This window comes from Parasteatoda tepidariorum, chromosome 2 (genome assembly GCF_043381705.1).
Source record: "Parasteatoda tepidariorum isolate YZ-2023 chromosome 2, CAS_Ptep_4.0, whole genome shotgun sequence".
NCBI classification, from domain to species: Eukaryota; Metazoa; Arthropoda; class Arachnida; order Araneae; family Theridiidae; genus Parasteatoda; species Parasteatoda tepidariorum.
In genome coordinates, this window is record NC_092205.1 from 73,687,906 (window position 1) to 73,707,755 (window position 19,850).

The 19,850-nt window shown below is 30.6% G+C and overlaps 1 protein-coding gene across 2 annotated transcripts in view; it reads left to right on the plus strand.

Moving 5' to 3' along the window:
* Positions 1 to 19,850, plus strand: part of LOC107444247 (protein unc-13 homolog B) — a 541,472-nt gene that overhangs the window by 343,370 nt on the left and 178,252 nt on the right. Inside the window, exon 1 of one of the 2 annotated variants that reach the window (XM_071177753.1) lies at positions 13,270 to 19,186. The exons of the other annotated variant lie outside the window; for it this stretch is intronic. Within the exon in view, the coding sequence (XP_071033854.1) occupies positions 15,167 to 19,186 (4,020 nt within the window). The 5' untranslated portion in view covers positions 13,270 to 15,166. Of the gene's footprint in view, positions 1 to 13,269; positions 19,187 to 19,850 lie in introns of those variants that run through there. 2 annotated transcript variants of the gene reach the window in all.

Consider the following 19,850-nt stretch of genomic DNA (forward strand, 5'->3'; position numbering starts at 1 on the left):
CTACCTCCTTTCAGGCGGCGCTTGAAACCTCTTTACTTTTTTTCTCATCAGAAGAAAATTGCTGGCTGTAAACTAGAGTAATAGAAGGTCCATTCTATGTACTTCATTTCTCGACGGGATATTAAAGAAGGATTTTTTCGAGTTAACGAAATTTTTACAGGTCAAAGAAGTCGTGAAAAGGCTAACGGCTTCTGGACTGGCTGAGTAGGATATAAAGCTTTAATTAGAGCCTACACATCCAATAAGGCAATTAGTCTTAAACAGGGAAGTGTGCACCGTAAATATTTGTGAGTTATAATAAAGTTCTTTTGTTCTGTACGTGCTTTTCTTTCGTATGGTGCTGCAGCTGATAATCGTATACGAAATTTTATGTAAGAATATATATTTTAGCTTCTGAGCATTTCTTTTAATTTGTTCAGTTACTTGGTTCTTACAAAAAACTGAAATGCTGTGCTTGAAAGAAAATCTTTTAAATTTTTCGAAAGAAACTAATGTTAAAATATTATGTAGAAGGTATGTCATCAGCATTAGCACGACAGCCCTTTGTAAGCCTGGGTCTTCCTCAGAAGCTTTTCCCTTTCTGCCCTTCTCCCAGCAATTGATTTCCAGTTCTTTACTTTTAGGATGGTAAAATCCTCATCCATGCAGTCTTTCCATCTCTTTTTGGGCCTTCCTCTTGGCCTTTTATTGGAGGGGGTTGCATTAAAGACACTTAATGCAATCCTTAATTAATATCATCACTGTTAAAGATCTTATATATCTCAAAATTATATCTTTTTCTCCGGTTGTTGTTATCGAGGATAGCGCCAAAAATGGTTCGTAGGACCTTCCTTTCGAAGGTTGCTAATAACTTCTCTTCCTTTTTTGTTAAAGTCCATGTCTCTGAAGCATAAGTCAAAACTGACTAGATTAATACCTTATAAAGTAAAATCTTCGTCTTTCTTTTTATTAAGTGAGATTTCAATAATGATCTTAAGCCATAAAAGCAGCGATTGGCTGAACCCAACCCAGAGACAAGGGAACTCCAGGATCAAGCATTGGAACAAGTTATCTTTTGTGAAAGAACTTTTTAATGGAACTTTGAAAATATTGAGGAGATCTCTAGAAAAATAGTATCTAGTCTCCTAAAATAGTTTCTAAAATAGCCTCTAGAAAAATACCAATCAATTAGAATTGAAATCAAAATACTTAGAAGGTGAAAAAAATTTATTAATATATTATTTAAAACGGTTGTAGGAGGGGTTGAAGAATTAGAATATCTTAAATACCGTTGTGTTGTGCATTCGACTTAGTTATCATTAAACTTTATATGTTGTGCAAGATAATTTTGTAAAGTGACCAAGCTGGAAGCCGAAAAATGGCTTGTATATCTTAATTACGCTTCTACTTTATATTTTAAGTTGTTTTGAAATGCTTGATACCTTCACTCCATTTTGCCGCATAGCTGTTATCGGTCCTTTTTTTAAACTTAGCTTTTAGCTTTCGCTGATGGCATCATAAAACTGAAACTTAGTTTTACGAAGTTTAAACATTATAAAATTCAACTGATAGAGCCGTTTATACCTAGGTATTTACTTTTTTATAGATATTAGTGAATGTTTTCTAATGTTATAATTTTAATGAAAATAAAGTGGTAGGTGACAAATCATTCGGCCATAGTGTTTACTTAAATGTATAAGTTACCTCCACAATGGATGTTTTGGAAAATAATGCAGCATGATATAAATTTGAAACAAACACGTCGTTTTAAGTAGTTGAGGATATAAAATCTACATTAAAACTACTTTGAGGAAAGCAAATTTCGTTAAAATTAAAGAAATATTTCGTCATTCTATTTTTTCTCCAAAAAAAAATAAATAAAGACCCTCATAGCACTTAATGTAGCAGGATTCAAACCCGGGATCTACCTTGTTCGAGGCAAACTACTTGACTTTATCACTTAATTTTTGACCTTCTAGTCTTCATTCTAATTTCGTCATTCAAGTTAACAATCTCCCACAATGCACTGTGATGAATTTCCGAGTTGAGGAAACATTTTTGTCATATATTTGATAGTTCGCGTTTTGTCTTGAATCAAGTGATTTCGTGGCAAAATGATTCTTAAAACGAAAAATAGCTCGAGAAAGTCAAAAGTGAGAGTTTTTTTATTTCCGACAGTGTGATAAAATTATAAAGTAACAGTATATTAAAATTATACAAATATGTATAATTTGTTGCATATGCGTTGACTTTATAATCATACGTTATTCTCTTATGAAAAAGTGATAATAATCCGTTGTTTAACAGCCGACATGCAGATCAATGCCTTTGCCTATTCTGGATTTGCTCAGACAGGTCTGGTGTCTGTCTACGCTTCCCATTATATAGCACGCAATCAGGATATATAGCCCCACCATAAACTACGCTTTGAGATGCATCTCTGCTTGGCAAAGGCAAAACGAAAAACATGTTTTACTTCTGAATTCAGATGCACTTACTGTTCAATCTCAAAGTAATATCCTTAAAAATCATTCTAGCATTTAGTAGGGGAAATTATATGTTAGCAAAATCATTTAACATGAAATATATAAGAAACAAATTTAATGATTTTGAAAATAATTTTATTAAAATGAAAGCACAAAAGAATTTAGTCATACCTATATGATGAACGGAATAGTTGTAAAACATTTGATCTATTGATCAGATTTTTACTTACTGAAAATTAAAATATGCTAATTTAATTTATTCATACGATGATTTGGGGTTACTAAATTAGACATTTTCTGAAAAAATACGCCTTTTTTTAACACGTATTTCAATTCTTTATTTTTAAAACATTAGGAGAGTTATTCGCAATATAGTAAATGCTATCTCAGTATTTTAGCCAAAAAATTTATAAAAAGTTTTGACCCTATTATCGTTATCCAAATCTGCAACTATTAAGTTGCGAATAAAAAAATCGCAACTATAAAACTCGTTTATTTGAAGTTGATTTCAGGCAATTATATTTTCTGATAAATTATTTAATTCAATTTAATTTAATAATGATCTTAATTTTAACGAAGTTTTAGAATATTTCTTTTTAGAGTATGCAAATTTAAATAACAATTTAAAAATTCTAACGGAATCAAACGAACAGGTTTTGAGAAATTAAAATATAAAATTATGGATTTTTGAAAATATATTACTGTAAAACCGATTTATTTCAAATTTTCAATTTTGACAATTACAATTAAATTGTTCAAGATAGTACAAAAATTTAATAATCTTATGATTCAAAAAATTTCGATCATTACTGAGGATGATGAAGAGTGTATTCTTTCTATTCTAAAATCAACTAACATATTAAAAAATAATCCCTGAACCCATTAAGATTTCATCTTAATACTTTAGAATTCAATCACTTTTTTTTAATCCACTATATACTATTGATGCCATTTTGTTACGTGCTTGGACAGGTTTGGTTGTAGAAGTTAGTTTTCCCTCTTCCATAGTGCTTTTGCTCTAAAAACGTATTTACAGCTACCTGAACAGAATCATTGAGTAACAAAAAATTCAATTTGCTAGAACAAATCTATCGGTGGTTCAATTACACAACTGAAACTGGTTGTAACTAAAATTTATGTTATGTTACTATTAATTTATTGTTAAAACTTTAAGTTTCAATATTGATAGTTTTAATACTATCTTTAAATGAATGATGAAATATGAAACATCACATACTTTTCTCCATAGAATTAATTTCAATCGCGATTGCTGTTGTGATTCCTTATCAATTTTATCGTGTTAACTTGTAACGTTATATCGTTTTGCACTCTACTACCGATTCCCCAATAATCAACTCAGATCTTATTTCAAAATTGAATTTTCAGCAAACATAGTTCAAAAATTAAAACAAATTAAGAAATTTTGTAAGTTACAATTTTTTTAAATAATATTTATACTAACGTCTATTTTTAATTTTTATATCTTTTTTAATATTTTTAGTTAATTAAATGTAATAAATCAAAATTCCTGTTCCTTGTATATGATATTATTCTACTCGTATAAATTTTTGCGTTTTAATAGTTTTAAATATAATTCGTACATATTTTAAGGGACAAATTTATCTTTCACAATTTTTAGTATTTACACTGATTTATGCATATTAAATACTTTCAAAAATAATAATAACAAAACATAAATACGTATATGGTTTTATTTTTGCATATTAAAACAAATATGCTTTTTTGAAAAGTATTTTATATTGGTTCTGTTTTTGTATGTGCTACTCAATGCCCTACACTTTTAAAAATGTATATTTTCTGTTTATGAAGCATCCCGTAAGGAAAAAGAAAAAAAAAAAGAAAAATTGTGAATGACTTTTAATTCTTGTACATAATTCAAGTTCCTACATCAAATAACTCTGAATTATAAAAATAATAGCAACTTAACATTTTGTATGATTACAAGCAAAACAATTTTTGGTGAAAGAGTAGTACTATATGATAAGGGCATTTTTGGTTAAAAAAAAACACCATTTCTGGTTATAAAATCCAAAATATACGATATTTAAAGCACTCATTTTTCAATTTTTCTGTTCATATGGTAACGGTTTATCAAACATTATGGTTTTCGAAATTATAGTTCTTATTACTACACCTTTTATCAAAGATACAGAACTGAAAAATAAGTTTTACCTATTAAATCGTTTTTATATCGTGCTCTAAGTTATCGGGTCAAAGTTATCGAATTTTACATTTACCAAACTTTATCAAACATTCTGAAACCATATTTTAATTTTACCAAAATCATTACGAAAGCGCTTCGGTAAGAATTATCCAGCTTTTCAATGTTTCCATCGAACCAGAAAAAAGGTATATTTTTGTAGTTTTTACCATACTTTTTCTTCTTGTAGTTCCCGGCTGTGTTATCACGTGTTTCCTTAACAGTATTAAATAATCAAGCGTAGATAGTCCCACTAATTTATAACATATCAAAGAACCCTGAAATATATTGGCTAAAAGTCAATATATAGACTCCAATATTTGCAAAGTGCTATTATTTTTAGAACATTTATATTATTGACGTTCAATATTAATTTTTAAACAATTAGCAATTGACGTGTTTTATAAAAAGTAAAATCAGATAATTCACAGGTATGAATTGCTTTATCAAATGCCAAATATATGAAACACAAACAATTAAAATTTAGGCTTCAATAATCTCAAAAAAAACAATATAAATGCCAAAAATAATCAACACTAATAATAAAAAATCGATATTTTACGTTATTGAATTTCAAACAATGAGTCATGTGTTTTGTTGAATTAATTTAAAATAGCAGTTCTCAGAAGATTATATTTTATCAATCGACAATAAATATGAAATATTACGTCTTGAAATCAGTATTAACAATATAATTTTAGCGAAGTAAAAAAATTGTAAATTGTTTTGTAATTATAAATTGTAAAAAACAATTGTATTAAGAATAACCTATCGTATTAAGAATAACTAATTGTATTAAGAATAAACAATTGTATATTAAGAAATTACCAGTTTATTTAAATAAAACATAAAAAAGCAATTTTTTCTAATTATTTCCAATATAATATATTAAAGCATTTTATAAGATTTTAAAACTGTTTTGCTAATATTACAAAGGAAAGCGTACAGTGCACAGCTAATGTATGTAGTGCATTATGTTTGCGTAATGTGTTTAGTACATCATACATATATTTTCTATATAAATTCAAATTACGTCGGAAAATATTAATATTATAAACGTATCTACATTCATACTTGAATAAGACATTATAATAATTTAATCATCTACATGTTACTACATAATTTAAAGCTATGAAAAATTTCACTGTCTGAAACATAAAAACTCGATTAACTCTTAGTCGAATTTCTCTCTAATGTCATTCACAGTCTGTCAGTTATGGATAGTGCATTAACGAACGATATTAAATTTGAATAAAAAGGATTTTTTTGTCGATAATGTTCGCAATTTACATATTCATCTTCATCTGAAAAGACTATCCATCTTCTTTAGGTGTGTTATAGTGAGCCATATTGGAAAGATATGTTTCACTTTAAGGAAGCATGATTAATACTCATAAAATCATGTGAATAAGCTGTTTCTGATTTATGTACTGTACTGGAAAGTTCAAATAGGCTAAACTGTCATGACTTTTAATGTTATTATAATGCCTAGCGCTGTAAATAAGTTTCAGAAATTTATTCGATTATTCAAATTTGATCCGTATGAGTTCCGATTTATCTTACTTAAAATTATTTAATTTGGTCCAACTAATTCTTTTCATTTTTTTTCTTTATATAGTGAGATGCCATATTTTTTTCTATCAAAAGTAACATTTAGACCAAACCTTTCCTTCGTATTGTTTTCAGGCAGGTACTTTGAAAGATTTTAGAGATTCCGATTTTACTATATTCCATGATACAGCTGATTGGCTTGTTGTTTTTCCTAAAAGGGATTAAAGACTATAGATTTTCATCTTTCTTTCATCGCCTAATATATATAGCATACCACTCTAAAGCAGCTTAAATGTATCGTTTATCAAAATTTTAAAAAAAAATATTTCATATGAATATTATTAGAAATAAACTTTAAGAAATTCATCATTAGAATAAATTTTAAAAAAAATTTTAACTAGGTAAAAACTTTTTAAAGACCAAAATTTAATTGGATTGAAAACTCAGTTAGTAGGGCTCCAAAAATAAATTGGATATATACCGAAAATATTTTTCTTATTTCAGTTTGATTTGTCCATTAATATGCTGAAAGCTCCCAATAACTGCCTTGATTATTAAGTCAATTAGTGCAGACGATAATTTTAAGTTACGAAATCGGAAACAAAAACGTTCTTTTTCTGAATAAGCATACCTATTTCTGGACGGATTTGGTTTCTGACCACCAAAATATAGGGGTTGGCCGCAATTTGGGAAGTATGGTTTCAATAATTTGGTAAAGGAGCGGTCCAAAGTTTGGACCCTTTAATGTTAATTTTACTTTTTGCGTATTTAGCCATATATGTCGAGAACTTTTTAAGCGAATTGAAACATTTTCGCGCACAATTTTAAATTGCATATATCCCAATATAATTCTATGCAAAAAAATAACTTATTAAATATTCATCATTTATTATTTTATTTCATATTAGTCGAAAAAAATTTTAATTGTTAGATATACAATTTTTCACATCATTTTAAAGAATGTAATTTTACCTGGTAAAATACAAAATTTTTGTGAAAAATCAGTCGAATAGTTTCTGAGATGTCGGCATTTTAAAATATGACAGGAGACTTCCGCACGCTACTGTAAATGTTTAAAATGTATACACATTTATATTATGTTACGAGCTTAACATTTATATCATATTTAATACTTATGGAATTTTTAAACTAAAAATAATAATAAAATTCAGTTTTGATTCTTAACTGTACAATTTCAATCATGCTGCGTTTTTTATCATAAAATAAATTTTATGAAATATGGTCTTTTATACCGTGGAATATAGAAAGCTTTAGCTTCTTCATTCCCATTCATTTCAAGCTTTTATATCTCAATTTAGATAAAAATAGAGATTCATTTTGACCGCAGAGTTGAGTAGTTTGCGTGATAAACAAAAGTCATTTTTTTAGATGCGCTTTTCATATCGCCAAGCATTTTAAACTACAATAACTGACTGAACAATAAAATGAGTTGGTGAATCTCTATTGCTTGGCTCCCATTTTCTTTCACCACGCCAATGACTGGCATAAATAACTCAAAGTATTACGTCACGTGTGAGTGAAAGGTAGTATTTTCCGCCAAGGTAGAGGATAAAAGTCCTTTATATTCTTCCTCATACAAAACAAAAAAGATGGCGGAGGATTTACCTTTTTCGATTTTTTTTTCTTCCTTGCCTAAAAATAGGGATTCGAAATGAAATGAAAATGGTTCTCCATCCGAAAAGCCATGATAGTGGTTGAAATAATCGACCTCTTCTAATGTCTCCCTCCCCATCTAAAAGAAAGAAAGAAATCGAATTTTTCTTTTGTGAGTTCCTTCTCACGAAAAACCGCTATTTCGTGTCGTCTTCTCGCACTCCTGCTCCCCACTGCAGAACTATTCTCTCACAGCACGTCGTCTGCATTTTCAGTTCTTTTCTTGCTGTCTTTTCCTCAAGCGGAATTTTCCCAGTAGAATGTGCAACCTGCACGTTTCACTGGAGCCGATTTGGAAATTTTTAGTGCACATTTGGATACATTTCCGCTATGATTGTTCGACGTTTTTTATGATCCCGTTAAAAAGAGATAATCATGGTGGCGATGATAGGGAAATGAAGGAAATAAAAAATATAAAAAAACAGTGTCACGCGACTAGAAATTCAGTTTTCCGGAATTGGCACGATTATAGAATAACTTTTCCATGTATTGAACAGTAGAATTTTCCTAAAAGGCCAATGATATTAGAAATGACATCTAATTTTTTTTAAAACAAAAGAAATAACTGGTTGTAATGGTTTTCTTTGGATAAATGCCATAATGCTTTAAAGATATCTTCGACTTATCTTTGTATCAATTATGCTAAAACTTAGAAAGGGAATAAAAAAAGTTTAATTTGGATTATTCAGTAATTTTTCAGGAGAATTGAGAAGATAAAAATGTATAATTATTTATTAGCTTCATCAAAGATATTTTTAATTATGAAAAAAGTACAGTTCGACTTTTTTATAAGTTTCCTAGCTCTAGTACAAACTAAAAAAAAGAGCATGTTCAGAGTTTTCTTTAATATCTTTTATTAGTTTTTTTAATTAGTTACTGTTAGTTTTTGTCACGATATTAGAAAGGCTGTGTTTTTCATTGAGCAATGTTTAAAGAAAATAATTTCGAAATGGCTGTGGCTATAAAATATATATTACCTTTTATCATCAGTCTCATTAATGAAATGAGATTTTTTTTGCTTTAAGTCATCTAAGCTGATATTTTTTATGAAAATTTATAAGAGCAGCTCATTATTTTGTCAAATCTGCTAACAACATATATAAATTCATTTTATACAGTCCAAAATTATATACTAAATTACATACTGTCTGTATATGTTACTAATTATTTCATTATTTTTCGTATGTTGTACGTATGCACACATGAGGAGAAAAATAAACTCAGTAAAAAAGTATCTTAAAATCTAACAAAATAATTGTTAAAACAAATATATTGCTTTTTTCCGTTAATCTCATTAATGAAACAAGTTTAGTTTGGTTTCTCCTTCGCTTTAAATCATCTAAGCTTTTATACTTGGTTTTTGTAATGGAGATTTGTAAGAACAGCTCATTCCTTTATTTAAATTGCTGATAGTATACCTTAATTCCTTTTATACTGAAGAATATTATATACTGTATATGTTACTAATTATTTAATTTTTTTTACGGATGCGACATAGGGAGGAAGATAAACGCAGTTAAAAATTTTCTTTAATAACAAAATAATAACTAAACAAATAATAACTAAACTGTCTAAATTAATGATGCATTTTAAATAGTATACGAAGTCAATGTCATATAAGAAATGGTGTATAAATATTTTTCAAGACTTTTAATATTCTCTTCGTTCTCACACTCTGGGTGAGATCAGAATGGTGTCTGAAAAAGTAGAGCAATCGCAAAATTGAGCACGTAAATTAGAATGTGTTCGCCGGTACTTTTTATTGCAATTTAATTTGAGATTTTTTACATAATACGAGCACTCTTCAACATTTTAAAATAACCAAATAAAAATTCAAGAAAGGTGATTCGGGTTATGTCAGGTATTATCCCGATATTTTTATCATTTAACTAGATTTCAGATTCGCTTAACATGGTTTACGTTCGTTATTAAATATGAGGGAGGAGCATAACATGGTGAATATGGTTGGATAAACATAGTTTACACATATTCTTTCCAATGCTGATCTCATTTTCGTTACAAAAGCATTGCCTTGAGATTTCATGACACACTTAAGATTTAAACAGAATTTAATTAAAATGAGTTAGTTTTCATTCGGAATTACTTTTTTATTAAAATATTAATAATAATAATACAACGTAACTTGCATATATTTTCATTTATTTAATTTTTGTCAAACATTATTCCAGAATACTGTAAAAAATTTCGAATCAAGTTACATTTTTCCGTAAAATCCTTTTTTTCCGTAACATTTTTCGAAACAAAAATTCTGAGATATCGTCATTTTTACAGTATTATTATTGTAAGACCACTGAATCACTGTCATAAAATAAATATTACTATAAAAATTACGGTATAAAGTTTTACTGTAAAAATAGATTTTAATGTAAAATGGATTTCACTAATGATACACCCAGGATGCCAGTGCTTTTTACAGTAATTTATCACGGAATTGTTCACAGTATATGCATTTTCTGTTGCCTTAGTTTGTTAAATTAAACCATGTTTCCGTATAATTTTTGCCATGGTATTGTGCAATCAAGCTGAAAATTGCTGCACATTTCTAAATTACTATAGATTAAACAATTCTTTATTTTCTTCTGCAATACGCGGATAAATATACTTTAAAAATTTATGCATATAATTTTTAGTTCTGTGGAATTTTTGTTTGGTATTCGCTCTAATTCTTATGATATTTTCTTTTCAGGTAAGATTTCTTCTGGCCTTTGTTCATTAAACATTTTGTATTTACCTCTTTTACAAGTAAGTGATCCAAAGCATTACAAAATAATTGCCTATCATTGGTCATTTGTAAGAAAAATATATTAAAAACAAAAATGCATTTTTTTAATATAAAAGCTGACAAATTAGAATTAACATTTCCTTGTCATTTTAATTTAATAACAAATGAAAAATAAGTAAAATAAAAAGTACAGATTTCATCTCTAATGATTTGAGTTTGAGTGTTTTTTTTCCAAGGAAGAAAGAATAGATGGTTGGTTAGATTTGTGATATTTTTCCTTAAAAATTTATTTTGGTCAGGTTATTTTGAGTTTCATTTGATAGGCATGTTGTATATAAAGTTTTTTTGCCATACGCAATTTATGTGAAGTAAGAAAAATAAAATAAATACAATTTTTTACTAAAACTGTTTATTTTATTCATTAAAAGAATTTAAAGCCTAAAATATTTATTTTAAATCTTAAATAAATGCTTCGAACTTAAAGGTATAAAGGTCAAAATGCGTAAAAAACTTGTTTGTAATAAGATCATTTCATTATGTTTATTAATTTGCATGAAACATCAATGTTTGGAATAAGCTTAACTTTTTAACTCAATTTTCATTAAAAATATTTCAGTAAAAATTTCAACTAGACAGTAGTTTTCAGTGTAAATAGAAAGTTAATAAATTTATTAATTTTTTATCCACCCTTTGAAACGTAATGTGCAATTATGTAAACATTTATGTATTGGATGTATTTGAAAGAGTTAATGACATCACTCGTGAGTTATCCCATGTAACTGTTAAACCTTTTTCTCAAGATTTGCAAAGGTAAGTAAATTTTAATTTCAATCTCTACCACTTTTGTTATATAAAATAGCTTTTATTGTAAATGTTTTTTAATGCGTTTAAAGTGATTTCTAGCTTATTTTCAAATTCAGTTTCTTATGTTTCGCAAAGCTCTTAGCAAAACTAGTATTCAAATTTTCAAGATATATGGATTATACGATTTTCGCGTACATGAGTTCTTTAAAGTATTAAAAATGAACAAAACTAATTTGGTTGTTTATATTTGCAAAATACTTATAAATAGTGTTGCAGTATAAAATAAAATTGCTTTAAAATCCTCTTCCTTCGTAATACCCTTATTTTTATATAGTTAAATCTCGTTGTTACAAAAACAATTGCATATAATGTATTTTCTTTGTCAATAACATTCTTATCTTTATTTTTAAATACTAAATAAATCACAGGGCTTCCAAAACCATTGGGTAGAAATATTTTCCTTGTGAATAAAATCTTCATTTTTAAATAGTTGAATCACTGCATGTTTCCTGAACCATTGGACAGAAATATTTTCTTTGTAAATAACATCCCTAGTTTTAATTAGTTAAATACAGTGCTTTCAAAAGTATTTTTCTTGAAGTAGTATTTTTAGTATTAGAGAAGTATTTTTCTTGTGAATAACACTGTTATTTTTAAATAGTTAAATCTCAGTGTTTCTAAAATCATTTTGAAGAAATATTTCCTTTGTAAATAACATTCTTATTTTTAAGAAAATAGCAATTTTATTTCTCTCGTTTCTGAATTTTGTGAATTATACTATCACTTAATTATGAAGTATATATGTTAAACTTATTTATAATATAATTTTTATATATAATTTCTAAATTTTAATCTGACTGCATATTTATTTGTTACATTTTTTTTTTTTAATTTTACATTTCCTACAAAATAATGAAATCGTTTTATTCAATAAATTTTATTGGTTAAAAAAATACCTTTTATAAATAAAATTCCCACTTTTAAATAATGAACTTATTATAATAATTTTTTTTCCATCTGTGTCATGTTACAACAATAAAGTCACAGTTGCATCATAAAAACTTAAGATCTCTATTTTTCGGAAAGTTAGCACGTCAGAATTTTTCTGTCAGTACAAACTTGTAGAGAAAGACTGCATTTTTATTAAATTTGCTTAGAAAATATGTTTTAAAACTAACTTTTGAGCACGTCAGAATTTTTCTGTCTGTACAAACTTGTTGAATAGGATATAGCAGTCGCATGTATATAAAATATGCTTATAAATTATGTTTTACAATAAACTAGTTGGAAAAAAATATCTTTTTTTGTATTTAAGTTTTCGCTTTTTAAAATTTTGTATGTGTATATTGTAAAATGTTGTGAAACAATTATTAGTCACTTAATGGCATTTCTAAGAAATGCAACAAATCGTTTGTAAACCTGACTCCAAAACAATGCTAATTTTATTACTTTGTCAATTAGTTAAAACAATTTTAAAAAACCAGAAAATAGTTATTAATTTTAGATATATTCTATTTCCCTCTCGTTGTGTACTTAAATACTTTTTTGGGTGAAATATCTACATCCTCTCTGATCAAGAACAAAGTCAAAAATATTTTTGTCAATTAAATTATTTGCAAATTATGTATTTAGTATTTTTTTGAAGTTATTCCTTTCGGAAGTATAAGTAACTAATACATATTCAAATATACGAGTTTTACATTAAATGAGAACTTTTGTTCTAACTTAAAGTAGAGTTTTCTTAAAAGAAATATTTAATTTTAATAAAAACAACATTGAGTACAGTCTTCAACAACAAGAGTGCAAAATATATATTAAACGAACTTAACTTTTGTGTTCTGGTTTTTCTTCAAACCAAAATATCGAATTTACTTGCAAAAATAATTTCCCACTTCGCTTTACTTTAATTACTTCCAAACAGTACTTTTCTCTTCTGATAAAAAAAAAGTTCAGTTCAAAAGAAAATGTTCTGATTTTATGATCAGAACTTCTTTCTCTAAATATCCTGACTTTTCAAGAAAAGAGAGGACTTAAAGCTTAGCTCACTCAAACTCAAGAGAAAAACTTCCCCAAACTTCGAATTAGAAGTTGTTCTTAGTGCGTACCATAGCTCGCCTTTCCCCTACCCAACTTCCTTTAACACTGTTCTCACAGCCCCTGCTTATTATTACGTTGCCCGTATTTATTTTTCTTTTTTGCGCCCCTTCGCTCTTTCCGGAGCGCCCAACAACTACGTCACTTCGCGCTCTATACGTCAGAGGGCGCGTCTTTTGGCAAATCGATAGTGCCGCAACCCCCTCCGTCGGCCGTGGACCCTCCCAAGGGCGGAGAGCGAGGGGCGCCACTGTTCGCCAGTTGCTGCTCTCTCTCGCGGTGGCGGGCGACCCCGGACTCTCTTGTCCTTTTTGTGGGGCGCACACAATATTCCCCCATACTTTTAATGGGAACTCGTGATGTGGCTACGGACAGTCATGTTTCAGCATTACTCGCTGCTGCACCCCCTTTATGCGATCCCTAAAGATTACCCCTTTGGATTACCATTTGGATTAAATCGGATTACGATTACTTGGCTATAGGGATAAATACTGGATTACTCTCTCATGTGATTGGATATCTTCTATTATTTTTTTGCTTCTTTTTGTGAAATGTGTTGCGCGAAATCTACATAAATTGATTTTTACAGAGAGCTTTTGGAAGTTAAACACACAAAGTTGGATAAAAGTGCATTGTGTGTCAAAGAACTGGTAAAATTAAGTTGAAAGAATAAGTTTGTTCCATTTCTGGAATGTTTGTGAGGGAGGGTATCTGTTGCATTTTCGATTTCTGGATAAGTTGTTTAATGTTTTGGAATCGACACTATGATCGTTAATATCGATGTGGTAGAGAGGATTCGAAATGTGGGACGTGCAAAAATGGAGTTTTTTAATGCAGTTTTGAAATGTAAAGAAAGGATGTAGCAGAGTCGGTAGAGATTAGGCTATTTTTATTCTCGTAACTTATAAGTGTGTTTTAAATCTTAAATAGTCTGTTAGACAGAGAAAAAGTAGTTTTCGGATCAAAGAGTATAATATTTTTTTTTATAATTTAAGCTGTTTGTAATATACTTTTTTTAATTTATAATTGTTAAATCTTTAGATTTTTTTATCAGTTAAAAACCAATTATATATTTCTGTTATTTTTTTCTGTTTTTTATTTTAAGAATTGAAGATATTTAATTTTATTCCGGTGACAAGCCTTGGTTTTTGAATTATTTGTCTTTCATCATGTTAAACAAAATAATTGAAATAATTTAGTCACATTTAAACATATTAATAGATATTTTAATATGTTATGTCTTTGTAAGAGATCTCAGTGTTACTGTTTACTTTGACTATCTGAGAGTTCTATTCGAGTTTTAAATTTTTAAAGTGATTTTATGAGCAAGGTTGGATTCTGCATTTATTTAAAATACTATGTTGTACCCATATATTGGCATCTACTTTCTCCACTTGCCTATATGGGTATGTTTATTGAACTAGTTGATTCATATAGATGATTTATCTAAGATCAAAGTATTTAGAGTAGATTAGAGATAATAATGAATCTTTCAGAATATCTCCTTTAATTCCTGTATCTAACTTTCTTGTTGTGCTTTAATCTTTGTATTTAAATTCGAAGACACGATGAAGTCTCCATCTGTCTGAGATTTGTATTTAGAAATGATTATCGATGAATCCATTAAGTAGCGATTGTGACGGAAACATCATGGATGTTGTCCGAAACTCCAACAAAGGAGTTGCTTCTGCTGACTATGGCAATCTTTATAATACGAGGGTTGAGCAGGCTGTTGACGCCTTCATGGATCGATTGGGAGGTCGACTGGGTGAGCTTGAAGTCGAACTTAGATATGCTTGGAGAGCAGTGGATCTGCTATCCCAAGAGTACGTCAAAATGTGGGAAAAGTTAGAGAGACTTGAGATCTTATTGTATGAGCAACAGAATGTTATCACGCAGTTGTTGTCTGTCATACGAAGTACAGGTGAAGATCCGGAAGAGTTTCTTAGCTCCAGAGTGGGTTCTGTCATCGGTGACTTATCTTTCAAAGATAGATTGCTGACGAAACATCCAGACATCGATCCTAGTGATCTGTCTGAGAGCGATATTCTCGGAGCATTTGGTTCCCAAGTGGAAGATGTGAGTGAAAGTGAATTAGGTGCATCCCCTTCTAAATGGGATAAAAAATATCGAGGATTTCCTTATTCATCCAAATTTATGGATCCCTCCAGCGCTTCTGAGACTTCAGAATGGGATAGCCAAGGAAGTCCAGGTTTTTTCCATCCGGATTTATTACAAAGGCGGGAAATATTTACCGCTTCCGACTACAAGCGTTATCGAGGTGGCTCACCATGCATCAGTGAAAGAGATATTGAAGAATTGGACCGTCTCTCTGCTAATCTGCACAAAGCATCGACATCAGGGACCACATCCAGTGCAGCAAGGGAAGTATACAGGACTTTAAATAGCATTCGAAACAGCCCTTTGCGTAGCAGAAGAGACATAAGTGTGGAACCAGAAAGTGATTTTGAGTCTGACCCTCTCTCCCAATTTAAATTACCCACTTATGACGAATTTTCCAAAACATTAGATTTTGCAGCGGATGGTAGTTCAAGTATAGACTTAGCAACTAGTTCCGAAAATCTAAGGTATACACCAGAAATTACTATCAGTGCCAAAGGTAGTGAGGACATTAGGGAGTCAATATATGAGTCCACGTCGTCTTGGACTGACGCTAGCAGCGCCAGTCCAAAAAGGAGCTTACCAGTGGTGTATAATACATATTCACAAAGTACGCAATTAGCTCCAGCACCCTCTGAAACAGTTATAGATTCATCTAACTATATGGACGTTAACTATTTAGGTCATACGGTGGAAGAGCGCAAAAAAGGACACGCGTTAACGCCTGTAACTGAAATAAGTCCTGAATATACATCAGACACAGCAGCCAACGGTCAAGAACGAAATTCGGTTACTTTAGGCAAAGAAGACAGTTTTACAGACGTTACAACGTCTCCTTTAAGTCCAATAGATAAACCAAAAACTGTTAAAGCCGAAGTTCATTCCTCCGATAAAGGTAGAAAAAGTGCTAGTCCTTACCTTGATAAAAGTCCGACAACAATGTCTAAGAAATCTCAAAGTGATAACCATTCCTCAAGCAAAGTTAATACTTCCCATAAAGATAAATCTCGAAAAACAAGAGAATTAACGCAAATACCTTATCAACCCTGTCGTTTAAAAAAATCAGACCTTTTGTCTCGAACTGAACCTACTTATCGCAAAGGAAGCAGCAGTACTTTTCCTCCTCCTAAGAACGTCTCACAGAAAAAAGCAAAAAGTTCGTCACCAGCTCCTGGGCGTAGAAAATTACCACAGCCATATATTGATAAATCTGGAAAAATAACTTATGATAAATCTCTTGGAGTAAAGCCAGCTACAGATGAGCACTTGTCGAAAGCGGTAGCTCAAAAAGCTCTTGATAGCCAAAACTTAGCCTCTGAGATGACTCAGCAGTATGATGTTAATCAAAAGAAATTTCAACCACAAAATTTGTCATACCCTGATGAAAACGTCTCTTTTCTGGAAAATAGTAAAATACCTGAACAGTCACCCGAGCAAAATGATTCCTCAAAATCTACAGCAGAGCCACCTCCGGTATATGTTTATGACAAAATACAAAACGAGCCTTTTTATGAAAAAAGTAATGACTCGATGAATGACCAATCTTACCAAGAGCTTCCTACGGCGACAAATGATGAACATTATGCTGGAAATTACTATACTGAACCCACTTATGTGCCTGAAACATATGTGGAATACCAAAAACAAGACTCTTACGTAGAGCAAAATGTAGAAAACAACCAAAGTTGGGTTCAACAAGATCCTGCTTGGAACAATGACATTACGAACACACAATATACTTATGGTAACGATAATGCTTTAAATATACAATCTTCTCAATATAATGAGTATAGTCAAGAAAATCAAAGTGCATATGGGACCAATGAGTATGGTGCTTCGGCAGAAAATTACGGTGATCAACAATACAGTGATAGCCATTACGAACAAGCTTATTACAAGAACGACCAAACTGATAACGTTCCATACCAAAATCCTGAAGCTTATCATGAAGACAATTTGAATTATTATGAAGGAGCAGCTGCAGCAGCCGATGGGAGCTATCCTAATTATTCTGCTCAATCGTCCGATTTTCCTGAGTATCAGGCTGAAAACTATTACGATAGAGAAGTGAATTATCAGGATCAGCCAGATGTTGTTCAGAATCAAAAAATACCTCCGGAGAAGCCTTTACGGGAACATGAAAAAGTAACTAACGTTACTAAAAATGAAAGATTCACTGCGTCACCTCAACATAAAGGGTATTCACCTCAAAAGTCTCGAAACAGCAAGCGTCGTCAAAGACAGTATTCTGACCCCGTGACTTCTTCAGATGTTATTTTAAGTTCAACTCAGGCTGTGTCTTCAGGTCCAATTTCGGCTTCTACGAAACAGTTGTCGAGTTCTGCAACTTCAGTAGCAGAAGATACTTCTGCAGCAACTGGAGGGGGAATATTTAGCGTGCTTTCGAGCAAAGTATCAAAGGGCTATAAAATGATGAGTATGCCTTCTTTAACTAAGAAAGAATCCAAGCCTGCTACTACTTCTACTAATAGTGCTTCTGGCTCTAAAAATGGAAGTATGACTAGTTTATTTAACATAGGTGGCACATTAGATAGTTTTAAAATGGGCTCCAAGTCGAAGTCAAGATCAGATAGCGTCAAAAGTGAAAGCGAGTTATCCGTTTATGAAGTGCCACCGGATGTTGTAAATGTAACGGAGCCTTACAATCCTCAACAACAATCAGCTGAATCGTATCCTACACAAGGCAGTATGGAAGAAGATCGCGATGTCTTTTATGGTGAGGCTGAAACAGCTTATCAAGAAAGCTACGAGCCTAAAGACTACGGTGAAAAGGATTACGAAGTCAATCAAGAGTTTCAAGAAGACACCGATTATCAAGACGAAGAATTCCAAGATACTTCCGAGTATCCCGAAGATTATTACGATGCCGAGGAAAAATTACCACAGCCCGAAGCAGATCTAGCAGTACCTGTTAACGGATCGGAAAGAACTGTTACATTTGCCAGTGAAGCTAGAAAGATTGCTGAGCAAAAAAGAAAGAAGAGCATCGCCCCAGAGGAATTCGCGTCCCTCTTCCAAACTGTCTCCAAGACGAGACATCACTCACAGTCTAAACAACATGCTGCTGAGGATTCAACAGAATCTGGAGTCCTAACAGCAAGCATGTCTAATGAATCAGCCGCGTTTTCTTGCGTCAGTGATAGCAGACAGAGCTCCATAGTGCAATCAGAGTATGGTAGTCTGGGTTCTATGGAGTCCGTTGTGCCTTACCAGGAGCGAGAAGCCGGTGTGAAGCAGGACAGTGCGTCCATTGAGGGTGGACAGGAATCAAGAACATCTGTTGAAGATGGAGTGTCACTTGCCGAAACGGTCGAAGGGTCGGTAGTCAGTGAGACAGCTGGCTCTGATGAGATCGCAGGGGGTGAGGGTGCAGCAAAAAAGGGCAAAAAAGTGCAATTTGAAGAGAGTCGTAGTCCATCTATGGACGAAGATGGAGAAGGCTCTGGGGATAAATCTAAAAAAGCGGTCAAGAGCAAGTGGATGAAGCTAGCGGTTCGTACATTTATTTATTTTTGTTTCTATTTTCCTAAAGTCTTTGTTTTCTCAACTGTATTAAAATTAATTTGTTAATATCATGTTATTAGTTACACTATTTTAATTGTTAGCTGAAAAAAATATGAGTTAGTAGAATATAATTTTAAAAGTTAATGATAAAAACACTAATACCATGATTTTATTTATGATATAGTTTAGGAAAAATCAAAAATTCTAAATGAAATAAACAAGTTCTAACCTGAAATTGTTAACTTAAATGCTCATATTTTATGTTTCCAAAAGGGTTTGTCTGTTTATTTAGCAGATAATGATAAAGTAATATGTTATAATGAGTTTTTAATATTTTAAGTTCTCAAATGGTGGGAACAATAGCTATAGCAGCTGCAAATTTGAATTCTATTGATATTTATGTCATAGGCACTAAATATTCACGACTTATGTATTATAATTATATATTTAAATTTAATTAAGCCTTTTTTAATTAAATTTAAGAAAGCTAAATTAACTTAATCCATAAATTTATGAGATTAAATAATTTGTAATATCTAATATTACAAGCGTAAGAATGGCATTTTGTTTCAGAAATATTTCATTAAATATGTTAAAGTGCTTTAAAATACTTGAGAATGGATAAATAGTTTTAAATTCCTTACTTTAATCT